The following is a 16522-nucleotide window of genomic DNA, read 5'->3' on the forward strand; positions in this document are numbered from 1 at the left end:
ATTACACGCTCCATTACACATCAACACCTACTGTATCACCTCGACACAGCCTCACATTCAACATGCCATTTTTTTCTTCTCCTGCAAGGGAAGTGTGATCTGCACTGATTTAACTCAGCTTTTGTCTCATTTCAGATGAGTGTGTCTTTGAAAGCCTTTTTCCCACAGTCGCCCTTCAGTCTGGTAGCTGCTCTGTTCACAGAGCCATCAGGTCAGTGTGCAGAGCCACACACACACACACACACACACACACACACACACACACACACACACACACACACTCTCACTCTGTGTGTGTGTTTGATATGTCACCCGTACACAAAGAACAAAAGCCCTCACTGTGAGGGAAAACGTAGGTACTGGTATTCTTTAACAGTGTAAACAATCCCTGTTTTAGCTCCAGTGACAGAGTGATTGGAAATCGATGCAAAGTTAAAACCAATTAGTGCTTTTCTAAAAGATATAAAGTCAACATGTAAACAAGGAACATAAACCTTGGAATGGTGAGAACTAAAGTGGATTGTTGCTGATTTATCTGTACAGTATGTATGGCTACTATTGAAGTTAAGGTGATGCACATTTAGTGAGTGCAAAGCAGTGCTTATCAGTGTGTGTCCAGACTGGCCTGTAAGGCACGAATGATTTACATTATCGGTGGCCTTTAGGGACACACTGGAGCAGGGCCAGAGCACAGTTAATTATCTCTGTGTGTGAGTGTGCGTGTGTGCAAAGTTAAGGCCACTAACAGGACATTAAAATGAATGCAAACCCTGAAAAATAAATGTAGGCTTTTGTGTAATGATGTGTGCTCTCTTTTGAAACAAGTTCTGATGAACTACGGCCTGGCTTGCGGAACGTCTCCGTACCAAATGGCACGCACCACGTTCCCAAGAATTCAGTGAAATGACTCGGTTCCACCGAGTAAAATTGTTATCTACGTTGGATTACCTTTGAAACGATATATCACATGACTACGTTCTCATAAATTTAGAAATTACTGGAAAAGGGGGGATCTGAGCTTGTCATCATATTCATCGTATTGAGTATTGATATCAAACTGCATATCGATCTAACGAGAACTAACAAAGGAGTAGTCATTTTAAGAATGGGGCCCCCGGCACTTTAAGATGAAATGTGTCCGTTTCATGTCAGTTATAATCTGATAACATGTCTTACATATAATAAGATATGGGTTTTAGATTATTTATTTAAAGTTGTTCAAGGCATATTATTGCATTGGAAACCTACATGATCTCTGTTACTTGTCGGTCATCGTCAGTTTGCGTAAGCGCTCGGGTGTGCATGTCCCTTTAAATGTTGTCACTGCAAGGAATTGTGGGTCAGCATTATCTCGTCTGCTTTGGTAAAGGATGCATCAGTGTTTCCTAGGCTAAAGGAGGTTATGAAGGACGCATTGAGCCTCTTTTCCTCAGCCTAAAGATAACTTGAACGCTCTTTATCATGGCCGCCACTTAAACGCTTCCGGGGGTATAGGAACAGTGGATAGGAAAGGAGATAGGAGGGAATATTTGGACGCAGCCTAGGTTTCCTCCTCTCACAGTGCAGCGGTGAGAGGGCGGGGCTGCTGTGACTGGGCGTGCTTTAACTACTCTAGGAGCAACGCCCATAATCAAGGCATTTTTTGAATTTCCATCTTGTGGCAGGTCAGTAAAAACCTGGGGGTTACTTACACTTTAAATACATTTCACAGACAAAAAGTTTCCTGCAACTCTTTCAAAGCACAACATGCAAAAAATCTCAAATCTTGACATATTTTTTTTCAAATAAATTCTTGCAAAAAAAAAAAAAAATCCATTAAAAGTCCAGATAATTTTAAATAACTGAAAACATGAAGACATTTATTTTTACATTGAATGAGGCCTAAAGTAAGTGTTTAGAGGGATTTCTGACTAGAAATGAGATGGACTGATGTCCCAGTCTTTGCAGTATGTTCTACAATATATCTTTACAAGTTCTAAACTATGAGTAGAATTCTAGGATATATGAGATTCAGAGATAGAAAATGATAAGAATTATTTGTACTTTCTTTTCATTGATGGAGATTTTAATTTTAGTTAATTTAAACTTTTAATGAGGGTCATTAATCTCTGCAGCACTGCTTAATAATCACTGTATTAGTCACCCTTGATGTGGTTTCCAGTGCTTGTTGTGTCTGTTTTGAAGCAGCTTTATTTCACAGCTAAGTTGAATTCGAGGGGGAAAAAGTGAGTATTTATTTGTATTTATTCTGAATAATAAAATGTTAGAAATATATTTGTGTTCAGCACATTGTCCCCTATGATTGTGTCTCTGCAGAGATGCCTCAGGAGGCCTGGAGGAATCACCTGAACTGGCTCAGTTGCTCATTACAGAGACTGACAGAGAAGGAGGAAGAGGAGGAGGAGGAAGGAGATGGAAACGATGGAGTTGGGTTAAAGTGAGGAAGGCACACTGTGAATGTATTTGTGCCACTGCCACACTTTGGCTTCTCTACTCTAGGAATTTTTTTTTTAACAATTTGAGGCCATTTTTGTTTCTTTTTACCCTTTTTTTTTGTAACTACACCAAAATGCCATATTTTAACCTATTTTCATCACTTTTTCTTGCCATATTTTTGCTCCTTTTAATGCATTTTTGCTACATTACTCCCATTTCTGCCACTTTATCAAATTTCAATGCCTTTTCGGAACATTTTTTCCACTTTTAAGACATTTTCAGCACTTTTAAACCCTTTCCACCACTTTTCACCAGATTTCATGCTTATTTTTGACAATTTAACGACATTCAAGATTTGCCATGCTCATTAGTTACAAATTTAAACTAATTGTTCCTACTTTTAAAATTATTTTATATTGGGGCGACCGTGGATGCAGTGGGAGAGTGGGTTGTCCAATAACCGAAGCGTTGGGAGTTTGAATCCCACTCTAAGTCATTGTCCTTGTGTTTTTGGGCAAGGCACTTTACCCACATTAGCTAGTATGAATGGGTATGAATTGTGTATGAATGTTGGTGGTGGTCAGAGGGGCCATAGGCACAAAATGGCAGCCACACTTCTGTCAGTATGCCCCAAGGCAGCTGTGGCTACATTATAGCTTTCCACCACTGATATGACTGATGTGAGTGACTATGAATGAGTAATGGGTTCTGTAACGCGCTTTGAGTCTCCTTGTAAAAAGCGTTATGTGAATCTAAGCAATTATTATTATTATTATTACCACAATTCCCCCTCCCCCCATTTCTGCCACTTTTAAGCCAATAATGACACTTTGAACCCTTTTAACCACTTTCTCTTTTTGTTTTTGTCCACTCTAATTTGCAACTTTTATCCAATTTCTGTGGTTTTTAAAATCCCATTTCACCACCTTTTCCACCATTTTTGGTCATTTTTAACCCATTTTACTTTGATTAAAACAAGAATTTACATCTTTAAGATGACTATATACTATGGGTCAAATAATATTAAACTACCTGGATGACAGTGGATATTATTCAGATAAATAAATAAATGTGGTTATCACAGATTCATAGAACAATAAACCATAATTTTGCTGACTTTATGGACGGACCCCAAAAATCTCTCCTCTTTATTCCCCCTTATAGATGACCCTGTCTCCACATGACTGTTCTTCAGTGTTCATGTGAGGGGGTCTCAGGTCTCTGGAACCTTTATTTTGGGGATTGTAGACTGAAAAGGTTGAGAATCACTGTTGTAGACGATATATACTCATTGAGTTTGTAGTGTACTGTACAAATCCAACCCTTTGGAGCATCCAATTCGACCCGCAGGACAAAAATCTAAATGGCAGAGAAAACATGAATCCTTGTGTAAATGAAACTCAGCAATATTTGCATATTATCACAGTTTTCCCGCTGTTTATATTGCATGATTACAATCATTTTTAAAGTTAAATAGTTGAAAAAACTCAAAATTCATACAAAATCCTTCGATTTTCCTTAAATTATGACAGTATTTCCCTTAATTAAATAGCACTTTGTGACAAAATCTAGGAAATTCAAAGTGAAGATCCTGTTAGGACTGATATCTGTGACTTATTGCTTGTATATGGTCGGTTTCTTACATATTTTGTCATTTATTTATACGTAGAAGTGCAAAACTAGGGCACATTAATGTTGAAATTACCGTACTCATTTTCCCACATAAAAGCTGCGGCCCACTAGAGATCAAATTGCTCCATATTTGGCCTCTGAAGTTTAATGAGTTTGACACCCCTGCCTTAAATGAACAGTTTTCAGACACAAGGTTTTATTTCATATTTTTCTGGTTTGGAAAATGAGTTATTGAGAGTCCAACAGGTAATGCTCATTCATCTACAAAGTGAACGTTTCCTGTGATGATGATTTTATTAGAGGTTTTCATCAGTTTGATCACACAGCTGTGAACAAACAATGAGATGCAGTGTGAAATACGAGCCTTTGATGGTCCTTGGCTGCTGTCATCCACTGCTATAGCAACAGCCGCTCAGTCTCCCAGTGGCTTGTTTTCATTTTCAATGATGCATATCTGCACTAAAGCCTTTGAAAGTGATGCACTATTACACACCTTTGCAGCTCCGCTTTATTGCAACTGAACTTGTGTGTGTCTGGGATTTGTTTCCAGTGTGTGACGAAGTGTCTGAAACAAAGACAAAATATTCAAGCTCTGTTTGTTTTATTGAGCTGTAGTGTTTGATTTGTTCTCAGCTAAACTAACCTGTTCAGGCTTATGGATGTCTTTGATTTGAATATGTGTTAAGGTGTATTAATAGTTACTGAAGCAGGGGTTCTCAACCTTTGGGTCAGGACCCCATTCGGGGTTGCGAGACACAGAGGGATTAGTAAGAATATTTTTTAAACAATTTGAGCCCATTTTTGCTCATTTTTACCCATTTTCTGCAACGACACCAAACTTGCCATATTTTACCCTTTTTCATCACTTTTTCCTACCATATTTTTGCTCCTTTTAATGCATTTTTGCTACATTACTCCCATTTATGACACTTCTCTCTCAAATTTCAGTGCCTTTTCTCCACATTTTTTCAACTTTCAAGACATTTCAGCAGTTATATACCCTTTCTGCCACTTTTCCACCTAATGTAGCATATTTTGAGCCATTATTGTCACTATTCACTTTTTTCACGATTTGTCATGGCCAATATTTTCCAATTTAAACTAATTGCTTTTAAATTACATTGCCTCAACCCTATCTTCTTCCATTTCTACCACTTTGAACCCAATATTGACACTTTAAACCCTTTTTACCACTTTTTTTTGTTTGTTTTTGCCCACTCTAATGAGCAACTTTTAACCAATTTCTGTGGTTTTTATAATTTCATTTCACTTTTCACCATTTTTGGTCATTTTTAACCCATTTTACTTTGATTAAAACAAAAATTTACATCTTTAAGATGACTATATACTATGGGTCGAATAATATTAAACTACCTGGATATCAGTGGATACTATATAGATAAATAAATAAATGTGGTTATCACAGATTCATAGAACATAGTCATTTTACTGACTTTATGGATGGACCCCAAAAATCTCTCCCCTTTTATTCCCCCTTATAGATGGCCCTGTCTCCACATGACTGTTCTTCAATGTTCATGTCTGTGTTCAACCACCTTCAGCTACAGTGGGGGTCTCTGGGACCTTTATTTTGGGGGTCTGAAAAAGGTTGAGAACCTCTCTACCAAAGGATGATGAGTCCTGAAACCAAATCAGAACCTCTAGGACTCTCTTATGAGACTTAATTCCATATGTTCACTTAATGTTGCTCTCTGTTTCAGGCTAACACGTTAGCATATCACAGCAGCCTTTTGAGTTTCATAACTGGTTCTCTAGGGGGCAGCAGAGCGTGTTCGAGGCCTGGTTCCTGCTGGTCCAGTGTTCCCACTGGGTGCAGGTGGCTCTCCAGATGTTGGCTACATCAGGGCTGAAGGAGTGCGGCCCCCCTCTGTGGCTGCTGACCTTTTATCACCACCCTACCAACAGGGGGCACTACAGAGACGTACAGCTGGTAGGATTATGGTTTAAAACCTCCTTTTGTTTCCTCTGGGAAAGTTTGTGTACTTTTCTGGTAATGACTACCACTAACTAGTTTTAGAAGTTGAAATAGTGAAAAGATACTGTGTAAATGCAGACTTGCCATTGGTTTTTCGAAAATATTCCAGGGAGCTGGATTTGGTTATTTTCCCTCATTCTTACATTCACTCTACTTGTACTACTACTGAATCTTTTAGCTTTACTAGTACTACTAGAAGACTAAAAAGTGAGACTAGTAGTACTAGTAAAGCCTTGAGTTTTTACCAGTAACATTTTTGAGTACTGGTGCTACTGGTAGACTAAAAACATTCTACTAGTACTACTAATGAGATATTTTGAGTGTACTAGGAGTATTAGTAAACAAATATTTAGTTTAACTAGTAAAGGTTTTTGGTGCACTAGTACATGAGTAGATCTTAGTAGACTCTTTTGTATAACTAGTACCACTAGTAGAGCTTTAGCTTTTTACTCGTACTTTTTTTAGTTCTAGTGTCATACTAGTGCTACTATTGCGATAATTTGAGTGTACTAGTAAACTAATATTTTCACTACTGAAGTGTACTTGTACCCTAGTGAACCACAGTTGAGTACTAGTAAACCTGAAAGAGTAACTAAACCCTGAAGTTTTGACTAACGTGCGTCAAGGCTGGAAATTTGAAAAGTGCATTGATTATAGGCGGGGCTCCTGGAGCAGTTAAGACACACCCAGTCTATACTATAAAATCCCCAAAGAACAATGTTCTCAATTCAACTGACTCACCACAGATTGCAGATCAACAGGGGATTGTTTTTATAGGAGGGGCGGGGCCAACAAGGACATAAAACGGCACCAAAACATCACAAACTAACATTCTCAGCCAATAGTAAAATTTGAGTGTAATAGCCAGGTTACAACACATAGAGGGCAGTCACGCTGACATTTTTGCAACAAAATACGTAGATGTTATGGGAATAAAGCTCAGGCTTGATCACCCTGTAGCTGGCCACCTTTGATGAGGATGTATAACGTTAAAAAGGCCTAAACACCCCCTGATTCAAAGGAACACTGCTGATGATGCATCTCAAATTACATCCTTCCCTTATCTGAGACACAGCTCCCACGTCACTCTCAAATGGTGAACCTCATGTTGACTATCATCTTTTGGCAAAAAGGATGGTCTAATGTCGTCCTGTGTTTAATGATTCTGATTAAAATGTCAGGATTTGGACAAGAATCAGTCATCAACACGACTTTGTATACCAAATACATTTGTTTTCAGCAGAAAAAAAAGGTTTTGGGGCTTTAGTTGCTCTTTAACTATGGTTCATATCACACTTCACCACTGAAAGATGAAGGATCTTGTCGTCCTGAAGCTCCAGGGTTTGTTGTTGGATCTTCTGATGCATCATCTCTGAATGGCAGCTTCATAACTCAGCTGTGTCACCGTGTGGACTGCTGTGTGTGTGTGTGTGTGTCTGCTAAGGGGCAACACACTAAACAGTAGATAATGAACGAGCCTGTGTGGGAGAGGGTGAAGCCGGTGACTTGGTATTGATCCCTCAGTGAGCGTCTGGACGTCTGGCCTCAGCTCCATCTCTCTGTCTCTCTGTCTCCTCTCCCAGAGACTCACCTTCGTCGCCATGGTCTCTCTTCCCGTTACTATTCATCGTCTTCCTCTGTCATTGAGGCATTAACACTCTATTGATCTTCATTACCAGGAAGGACGCTGCTCACTAATTATTCTCTCTGTCACCAGGTACGAGCCAGAGCAGTGTATGAGCACCTCCACTCCCTCTTCTCCTCTGCACCACCTCACCATCTGCCCACTGACCACCTGCAGTCCCTGGTCACTCTGATGTCACCCCAACCTCAGCCGCCCCCGCCCCAGTCACCTCAGCCCCCACCACCACCACCGGCTCCATCTCTGACTCTCAGCCTTTTGGTTCACTTTGCTGTTCACTGCCAGCTTTCACCCACAGCCTCTGCAGAGGTTTTACAGGCGGTGAGAAAAACAGAATACATCATGTCCTTTCCACAATCCACCATCACCCATCATTTTAATACTTAAAGCTACTGGAGACATTGTTTTATTTCAGATAAAGACACAGTGTCGGCCTCATAGATCAATAAATCAAGGTTTATTTGCTCAAAATTAGATTTTTAAGGTTGAATTTTCTGCTCGAAAGAATGTTTTGATCTCTACTGTGTAAACACTCTTATTAATATTGTTGGAAAGGTTTTGTGCATTTCATTGTGGAATGTGGAGTACTGTAGACGGTAAGGGTGTAAGAACAAATAGATTCAGCAATAGATTGCAATATTTCACTCTGCGATTATCATATCGATCCAAAAAATGTCCAAATCGATATTTCAATCATGTTTTTTATGAAGAAAACATTGTTTAATTGCGCTAACATATGAATAACACGTAAACACCCGGTCAGTGAACGCACCATCAGACCTTGTTAAACTAACTCACTCCTCAATGCATTTTAGCTGGAAGTTGATCGCACTTTATTTTCATAAAACATACTGGACACTTTTATAGAATCAAAAGTTAAACATTTTTGAAAAATGTAATTTGACAGTTTGACAAATGTACTACTTGTTTTTGATATTTTTACTTGAGTTACAGTTAGTTACCATTTACTTGTTCTCGCGAATTAAAAAGAAACTGAAATAAATTGTGTTTATAAATTCATATTAAATTATTATCTTATACGTTTGCAACCGATCTATTACATACATAATACATATTATACATAGATAGTTAATATATGTATTAATAATTTCATGTTTGTTAGATTTCTAAAAGTGTTTCCATGATTTATCGATTAAAAACAATTTAAATTGTTTGTTTTTTTACTTCTAAAAAAACTAGTTTTGAGTTGGCCTGGTTGGTTCTACACATTTTATAAATATTTCACTACAGATTACAGTGTGAAATTAGAAGACTGGTCATAAAAGATGAAAATATATTTTCAGGGCATATTTCTGAAGTCGTCTTTCTAAAGTGACGTTTATTTTTAAATAGGTTGTTTTGGGGTTTTTTTTTTTTTCTTCATTTTACAGCAGATTAAATGAAGCTGTAAAAATAACAGACGTGCAGTATTAAATATATGTAAGTTGACTCCAGCCTCACAGTTTTGTATGCTATTATAAACACAATATTTTATTATTCTTCTAAACATTTGGAGTGTTTGTGCTGAACGTTTGAGTATTTCTCATAATAATAATAATAAGAAAATATTTAAAAACCTCTTTCAGGCCATTTAAGGACACTTTACAACAAAAACAGAATTAAAAAAAAACTGTGCAATAAAATATATCTATGTTGGTTTGCGCGTCCGTACCAGTCTAAATGATCTGTGTGTGTGTGTGTGTGTGTGTGTGTGTGTGTGTGTGTGTGTGTGTGTGTGTGTGTGTGTGTGTGTGTGTGTGTGTGTGTGTGTGTGTGTGTGTGTGTGTGTGTGTGTGTGTGTGTGTGTGTGTGTGTGTGTGTGTGTGTGTGTGTGTGTGTGTGTGTGTGTGTGTGTGTGTGTGTGTGTGTGTGTGTGTGTGTGTGCAGGTGGTGGAGCATCATTCTGCTGTGGCTGATGAAGCACTGTGTGTTCTCAGCTCCATGGAGCTGTGGATAAATGACGAGCAGGTTCATCTCAGGATCCAGGGACTTATAAACACAATAAGAAATCAGCCTTCAGCGTGAGGCCCCGCTCACTCCTCAACACACAGGTGAACACACACACACGCTTACGCACGCACACACACACACACGCTCGCACTGCGATGGGTTGATCCTCGTCTCACGCTTTTTTAGAAGCTCATTTGCAGCGTGACAAATCCCTGAGCTGCTGTGCAGACATGCTGCAAAAACAATGACAAGCAAGTGTCAAAACAACAACAGTCAGGACGGATTACACGCCGTGCCTACAATTATACACACAACGCAACACAAACACAACACAACTGCAGCACCCACAAGGACGTCTGAGGAGTGACCCATCCTGCTGCAGCTCGTACAGCGTGTCTGATTGGTCGAAACTTGTCATGCAAGAACTGCTGACTGCATCAGAACATTTTGGGAGGAAGTGGAACCCGTTTCTTCATCATGACATTTCTGCTTCATTTTTGTTTTTGGTGAAACGTGGAGAAGAAGAAATGAATGGATTTCTATTTATGTGTAAAAGTCTTTAGCTTCACCTGCAGAGATACAGACTGTTACATTAAGTGTGGTTTCAATAAAAAAAACACACCCTGAGCATCTTTCATGTGTCTTTATTTCTAAAAGTGTGCACAGTTAGAGGATGAAAACATATTCAACTGTTAAAGCATATGTGTTAAACTCAAGGCCCGGGGGCCAAATCTGGCCCTTCAGAGCATCTAATTCAGCCCACTGGAGAAAGTGAAAATGACAAAGAAACCATTAATCACACTTGATCAAACCTTTTCTAACATTCCACACTACAAAAAAAGCAATAAAATGATGTATGATTCGTGCTGATATCGTATCGACATCGGTATTAGTCAATAAGCATTTCAGCAATATCGGCATCGTATCAGAAGTGAAATAACTGTACTGGGACCCTAACAGCAGTAGCTACTTTTATGTTGTTTTTGTGTAAAGCCTCACCTCATGTTTGTCGTCTGTTGACCTTTTAAAAGCAAACTCACTCAATATTTACCTTTTCATTGGAGTTTTTAACAGATTTCTGCCTTATTTGTTCCTCTTGTTGCTTTACCCGTCATTTAAATGTTTAAAAGCACAAAAAGAAACAAAATAATCTTGAAGAAAAAGCATTTGAAGAAGGTTTCTGGTTATTGTATTTGTTGAGTTTTGTGCCAGTCAGTAAGGTTTACATTATTGCTAATGAGAATTGGCTCTCAGTGATTAAATTAAATAGAATAAAGGGAAAATCAATAAATATCTGATTAAAATATGACTTGAGTGATACATTCGTCAGCATTTATAGCTTTTTAAATCTCCTCCACAATAAAAACGTCGCTTTATTTGAAAGAATCGACTAAGGTTTACTTTACATTGTGCCTTCATTTGGCTTGTGAACAAAACTTTTCAGTGAATCGCTGAACACAACAAATGATGCATCAGTCGAGGTGATGTGAAGAGCTCTCAGTCAGTGATGTTTGACACGCTTTTATTAACAGGAGAAATGTTTTATTTGAACACAAAAAGTATAAAAAAAAAAAAAAAAAAAGAAGATTTTCCATCAGTGCACAAAGAGAGTTTAGAACATATAAACACAGCAGTGTAGAAAAAGTTTGTTTTTCAGTGTCAGAACAGGTCAGAGTGATGCATGGACCGTTACTCAGTCCAATGATTGTTAGTCTAAATGTCTGGGATCCAAATCATGACATCAGACTAAACACACACACACACACACACACATCAGTTCAGTTACAAAATGTACAGCTGTGTGAAACTAACACAGTCTTCATGTGTTCATAACTTCACTCTGACGGAGCTGGACTTGGTCCTACGTCCCATCCTAGAAGAGACACAAAGTTTTGATTTAAAACTTGGTAAAAAATGACACTTTAAGGTAGAACACGGAGTATTTGATGGACTGAACTTCGACAAAAGTCAGTATTTTATGCTGTAAGTATCAGTCAAACCAAATCAACCATTGTCATCCTGACCTCAGAAGAAAAGTAACATTCTTTTAGTAAAAAGAAAAAAAATTAAAGAGGCTAAAATGTACATTTGCCCTAAAACTGAAAACGAAGAAAATAGGCTGTAAATTGTTCAACTTGGTTGTTTTTCTTTCTTTTAGATTGAACTAAATATTTTCTGCAGCAGAAGAAACTCTTCTGTAAACAAACAATATTAGCACAACAGAGCAATGACGATAGACGGAACTGAACATTTTTATAAAAAGTCAACAAACGATACACAAAACTAAAGCAATTTAAAAAATATAAACGATAATTCACAAAAATGACTCCAAAAACATACAAAATGGGAGCAAAACACACAAAGTTTACAAATACACAAAAGAAAAAACAAAGACACACAAAATGACTAAAAAAAACATGTAAAACTACAGACATATACACAAAAGGAAAACCAAAATACACAAAAAGACGACAATTACTTACAAAATTAATGTAGACAAAAACACACAATAGAACAACAAAGATACACAGAACTGAAAATTATACAAAATGTCAACAAAAATTTACAATAGAACAACAAAGATACACAAAACTAAAACAATTTAAAAAAAAAAAAGGTCAACAATAATTCACAAAAACGACTCCAAAAACATACAAAATGGGAGAAAAACATGCAGAATGAGTCCAAAAAACACAGACAATTTACAAATAAACAAAGGGGGAAAAAAGAAACACAAAGTGACTCCAAAAAACATAAAAAATTACAGACGACTACATGGACGGACAACAAAAACATAAAAGGAAAACCAAAAGATACAAATGACAACAATTATTTACAAAATTAACAATGTACAAAAAAAACTCCACAAAAACACACAATAGAACAACAAAGATACACAGAACTGAAAAATATACAAAATGTCAACAAAAATATACAAAATGTCAACAAAAATATACAAAACTAAAAAAAAGACTCCAAAAAAAGAAAATCAAAGATACACAAAGTGACTCCAAAAAACATCCAAAATTACAGACACATACATTCACAAATAAAAATAAAATGATAACAAAATCAAATGTACAAAAATTCAACAAAAAATGCACAACAGAACAATAATGATATACAAAACTCAACCAATTTACAGAACTTCAAAAATAACTCCAAAAAACCTCTAAATTTACAGATAAACACACATTCACAATAGAATAACCAAAATACACAAATTATATTAAAAAAGCTCAACAAAAACAGACAACAGAACAACAAAGATACACAGAACTGAACATTTTATACAACAATTTTACACAACTCCAAAAACACAAGAGAACAATAAAATCACAGAAAAATATAGTAAAATAACAACAAAAAGACACAAACTCATCATTATTTTCTGTGTTTAAAGGTCAGATTGGTCATTATTCTAAATGCTTTCAAGAATATTGATCACATGACCCTCAGATCAGATACAATCACGTTTGTGGCCCCGCTGTGATAGAAGTTGGTTGCAGTTTGAATGCAGCGCTAGGCTGCTAGCAGAGTTAGCTCGTTGCTCTTCAGTCGGTGGTGAGTGGACTGACCTCCTGTTCCTGCTGAACTGAGCCAGTGGTTGTTTAGGACTGATTATCAGCTCAGTAGGCACAGGAGGCCACGCCCCAGTCTCTGCTTCAAACACCTTTATTTCCTTCTGTAGAACCAATAAAAAGCAGCGGCAGCATTGGCAGCCTGTCACCGACTGTTCTTTCTACTTCTGCCAAAACTCAGACAAGTCTGAACCGTTACGGCTGGTGACGAGCGTGAGCACGAGAACAAAGTCGGTCCAGTTGGATCCGTAATAAACACGACTGCTGGACAAAATGCTAACATACAAACACTCAGCAGCAAATGACTAACAAACTGTACAAATCCAAAGCAGCAGCAGCAGCACGAGAAAGGAAAGAAGTCAAGTTTCACATGCACGAAAAGAGGAGAATGTAAGTGTACGTTTATTTTTAGCGCCGTTCCACATTGTTGCTTTACTCTTTGATGTGCAGAGCCATTTCCGTCCCATTAGACTGCAATAAATCACCTTTTAGATTCAGAGTCTAATGGCAATCCCTCTTTTTACAGGCCCTCGATGGTCATTACTCTTTTAACAGCCCCTAAATACAGGTCTAAAAATGGCAGGCTCCACATGGCCCTCATTTCTGATTCACACATCTGTCCTCGTTTAGACGCCATTTTGTCGTTGTCAAATTTGGAGCCCTGTAATACGTCCTCGGGGCCAAAAAGAAAAGAAAGACTGACCACTTCTAAAATACATCCTCCACATCCGTCTTTGTTACATTAGAGGAGCTATCAGTCCAGTAGTGCTGATTTTGTCGACTAAAAAATGTAGTCGACAAAAACTATGGTAAAAATTGACAATAACGAGACCATGAAGAATTAAAAAAATACATAGATGTGAATTAGAATTATTAAAACACACGAAAGCATAAGTAAAATACACATAATGACGAGAGCTATGTACACAATTACCTGTAAATTTATACAAATCAACAAAAATGCACAACAGAACAACAATACACAGAACTGAAGATTTGACAAATTGGCTACAAAAATGACTGAAATACACAAAATGACAATAGTTATGCACAAATTTACCTGTAAATTTATACAAATCAACAAAAACACAGAACAGAATAACAAAGATGCACATAACCAAACATTTTACAAAATGACTCCAAAAAACACAGAAAATGTACAAATACTAAAAAGTAAACAAAACGACTCAAAAAGCACAACTAAAACACACAAAATGAGAACAATTATTTACAAAATTGGGGGAATGTAACTTTGGAAGCAGGAACAGTTATTTTAAACTGGCAAATAATGAGCATGGCAATTTGTGAATGTGGTTAAACTGGCAAAAATAAGCATCAAATATGGTTTAAAGAGGTTAAAAGTGACAATAATGGGTCGACATATGCAGCGTTAGGTGGAAAAGTGGTGGAAATGGTTTACAAGTCTTAAAATTTCTTAAAAGTGGAAACAAATGTGCAGAAAAGGCATTGAAATTTGATGGAGAAGTGGCAGAATTGGGAGTAATGTTGTAAAAATGCAATAAAAGGAGCAAAAATATGGCAATAAAAAGTGATGAAAATAGGTTAAAATTGGGCAAGTTTAGTGTAGTTGTTGAAAAAGGGTAAAAAATAAGCAAAAATGGGCTCAAATTGTTAAAAAAATACAAATTAATGGTTTCTTGAAGGCATCTGGCCACCCCCTCCCAGTGTCTCGCGACCTTAAATTGGGTCCTGACACCTGATTTTGTCGACTAAAAGAAGACAATAAGTGAAATAATACTAATGTCTACATTTTGACTCAAACTAAGTTGTTTTTTAGTTAATTTCACTAAGAGTTTGGTTCTTTATCTGTTTTTGTTGCACTGGGATTAGTTCTGTTGTTGTTCTGGTTAGTATGGTAGTGAGCTGTTGTGTAACACCACTTGAAAGGTTGTGACACAGCGTCGGCACGTTAACAAGATCAACTCGCATCACACACCGGTTCCTGCTCAGATGTTTGGAAACACATTGTAAAGCTTGAAACAAAGCATGTGCTGCTGAATTCCTGCCTGTCATCTCATAAGTCAGACTTTTACTGCATCGCAGCTGCTTTCTGTTGTTTCTTCCAACTCAAGCCAAACAACTGAAAACTTTATTGACTGTTAAATTTAGCGTAGAGACCTCAGGTTGAGAAGAATTTGTCTTCAGAAAAGTGAGTATTTCTCTGAGCCTGAGGCAGAGATTACATCAGAAATCAATACTTATCAGACCTCGAAGCCCTGTCGACGCATTTCACATCCCAAATTCTGTTCAGGCTTAAACGTTTTCACCCTTTCTCATCGTGCTCATAGAAGTTCTACATGTTTGGATTCATTCCAACATTGTCAGTCCTCTCTGGATCTGATTCAACAGTTCATTCAGAGGCTTGAAGCTGAATTCCTGGAGGCTTACAGTCCTGCTTACATTGGATGATGCTCTGCTAACTTTATTTATTTATTTATTGGAGGATATGCCCCTTGAGATGGAACATCTCGTTTTCGAGGGGGTCCTCAACTTACAACTTAATGATGTGTGATGGTTGAATGCACAACATCTAAAGCCAGCATCTCCTAAGACTTCTGGACGTTTCCATAGTGACCACGTTTTAGTTCTTCCTTTTGAAGAATGAGATTTAAAAGGATTTCAAACTCTAGACCCGGGAGCCAAATCTGGCCCTTTAGACCCTAAGGGGCCAGATAAGGGATGTCAAACTCATCTTAGTTTGAGGGCCACATACAACCCAGTATGTTCTCAAGAAGAATCCATGTTTCTGAGAGTTAAAAAAAAAAAAGTCAAGCAATTAGTCTAAATTGCTTGAATTTGCAACACATTTTTTTTTTTAAAGTTTGTAATGTAATTCGCCAGAATTTTATGGGATAATTTGCCAAGTTTTGAAGAAAAACTGCTATTTAATATTACTGTGAATAAATTACTTGGTACTGAAAGACACTTTGTGTCTTTGCAAGTGTTTGCATTTGGAGGGAGTGAGATTTCTACAACTTACAGTATATGATAATTTACCAAGAGCCACATTTATGCCGAAACTTTTACTTCGAACAAAAGCTTCCTGTGGGTAAGACGAGATGCTCTGATGGGCCGAATGTGGCCCGCAGGCCATGAGTTTGACACGAGCTTTAGAGCACCCACTTTTGGGTAACGACCCACCAGTTGAGAATCACTGCTTTAGAGCATTTAAATCATCCCGCAAGAGTCCGAAAAAGACAGAAAAAAACATCAATCTCATGAATTCTCATTCCCTTCAAATTCACAAATTCAATAAAACTCCAC

General features: G+C 37.5%; 2 protein-coding genes across 4 annotated transcripts in view; one reads left to right on the forward strand and one right to left on the reverse strand.

Annotated features, from left to right (window-relative positions):
• The window catches only part of fancc (FA complementation group C), a 40455-nt gene extending 30355 nt beyond the window's left edge, over window positions 1–10100 (forward strand). Inside the window, exons 11-16 of the mRNA XM_028458680.1 lie at window positions 136–211; window positions 2317–2437; window positions 5845–6019; window positions 7782–8027; window positions 9594–9757; window positions 9843–10100. Of these exons, the coding sequence (XP_028314481.1) occupies window positions 136–211; window positions 2317–2437; window positions 5845–6019; window positions 7782–8027; window positions 9594–9731 (756 nt within the window). The 3' untranslated portion in view covers window positions 9732–9757; window positions 9843–10100. The remainder of the gene's footprint in view (window positions 1–135; window positions 212–2316; window positions 2438–5844; window positions 6020–7781; window positions 8028–9593; window positions 9758–9842) is intronic.
• The window catches only part of aopep (aminopeptidase O (putative)), a 156054-nt gene continuing 139757 nt past the window's right edge, over window positions 226–16522 (reverse strand). For 2 of the 3 annotated variants that reach the window (XM_028458675.1, XM_028458674.1), the window contains one exon: window positions 10488–11529. The gene's annotated coding sequence lies outside the window, so the exon portion shown is untranslated. Of the gene's footprint in view, window positions 281–10487; window positions 11530–16522 lie in introns of those variants that run through there. The other variant, XR_003674874.1, reaches the window with a different exon arrangement.

The sequence above is a fragment of the Gouania willdenowi genome, chromosome 9 (genome assembly GCF_900634775.1).
Source record: "Gouania willdenowi chromosome 9, fGouWil2.1, whole genome shotgun sequence".
NCBI classification, from domain to species: Eukaryota; Metazoa; Chordata; class Actinopteri; order Blenniiformes; family Gobiesocidae; genus Gouania; species Gouania willdenowi.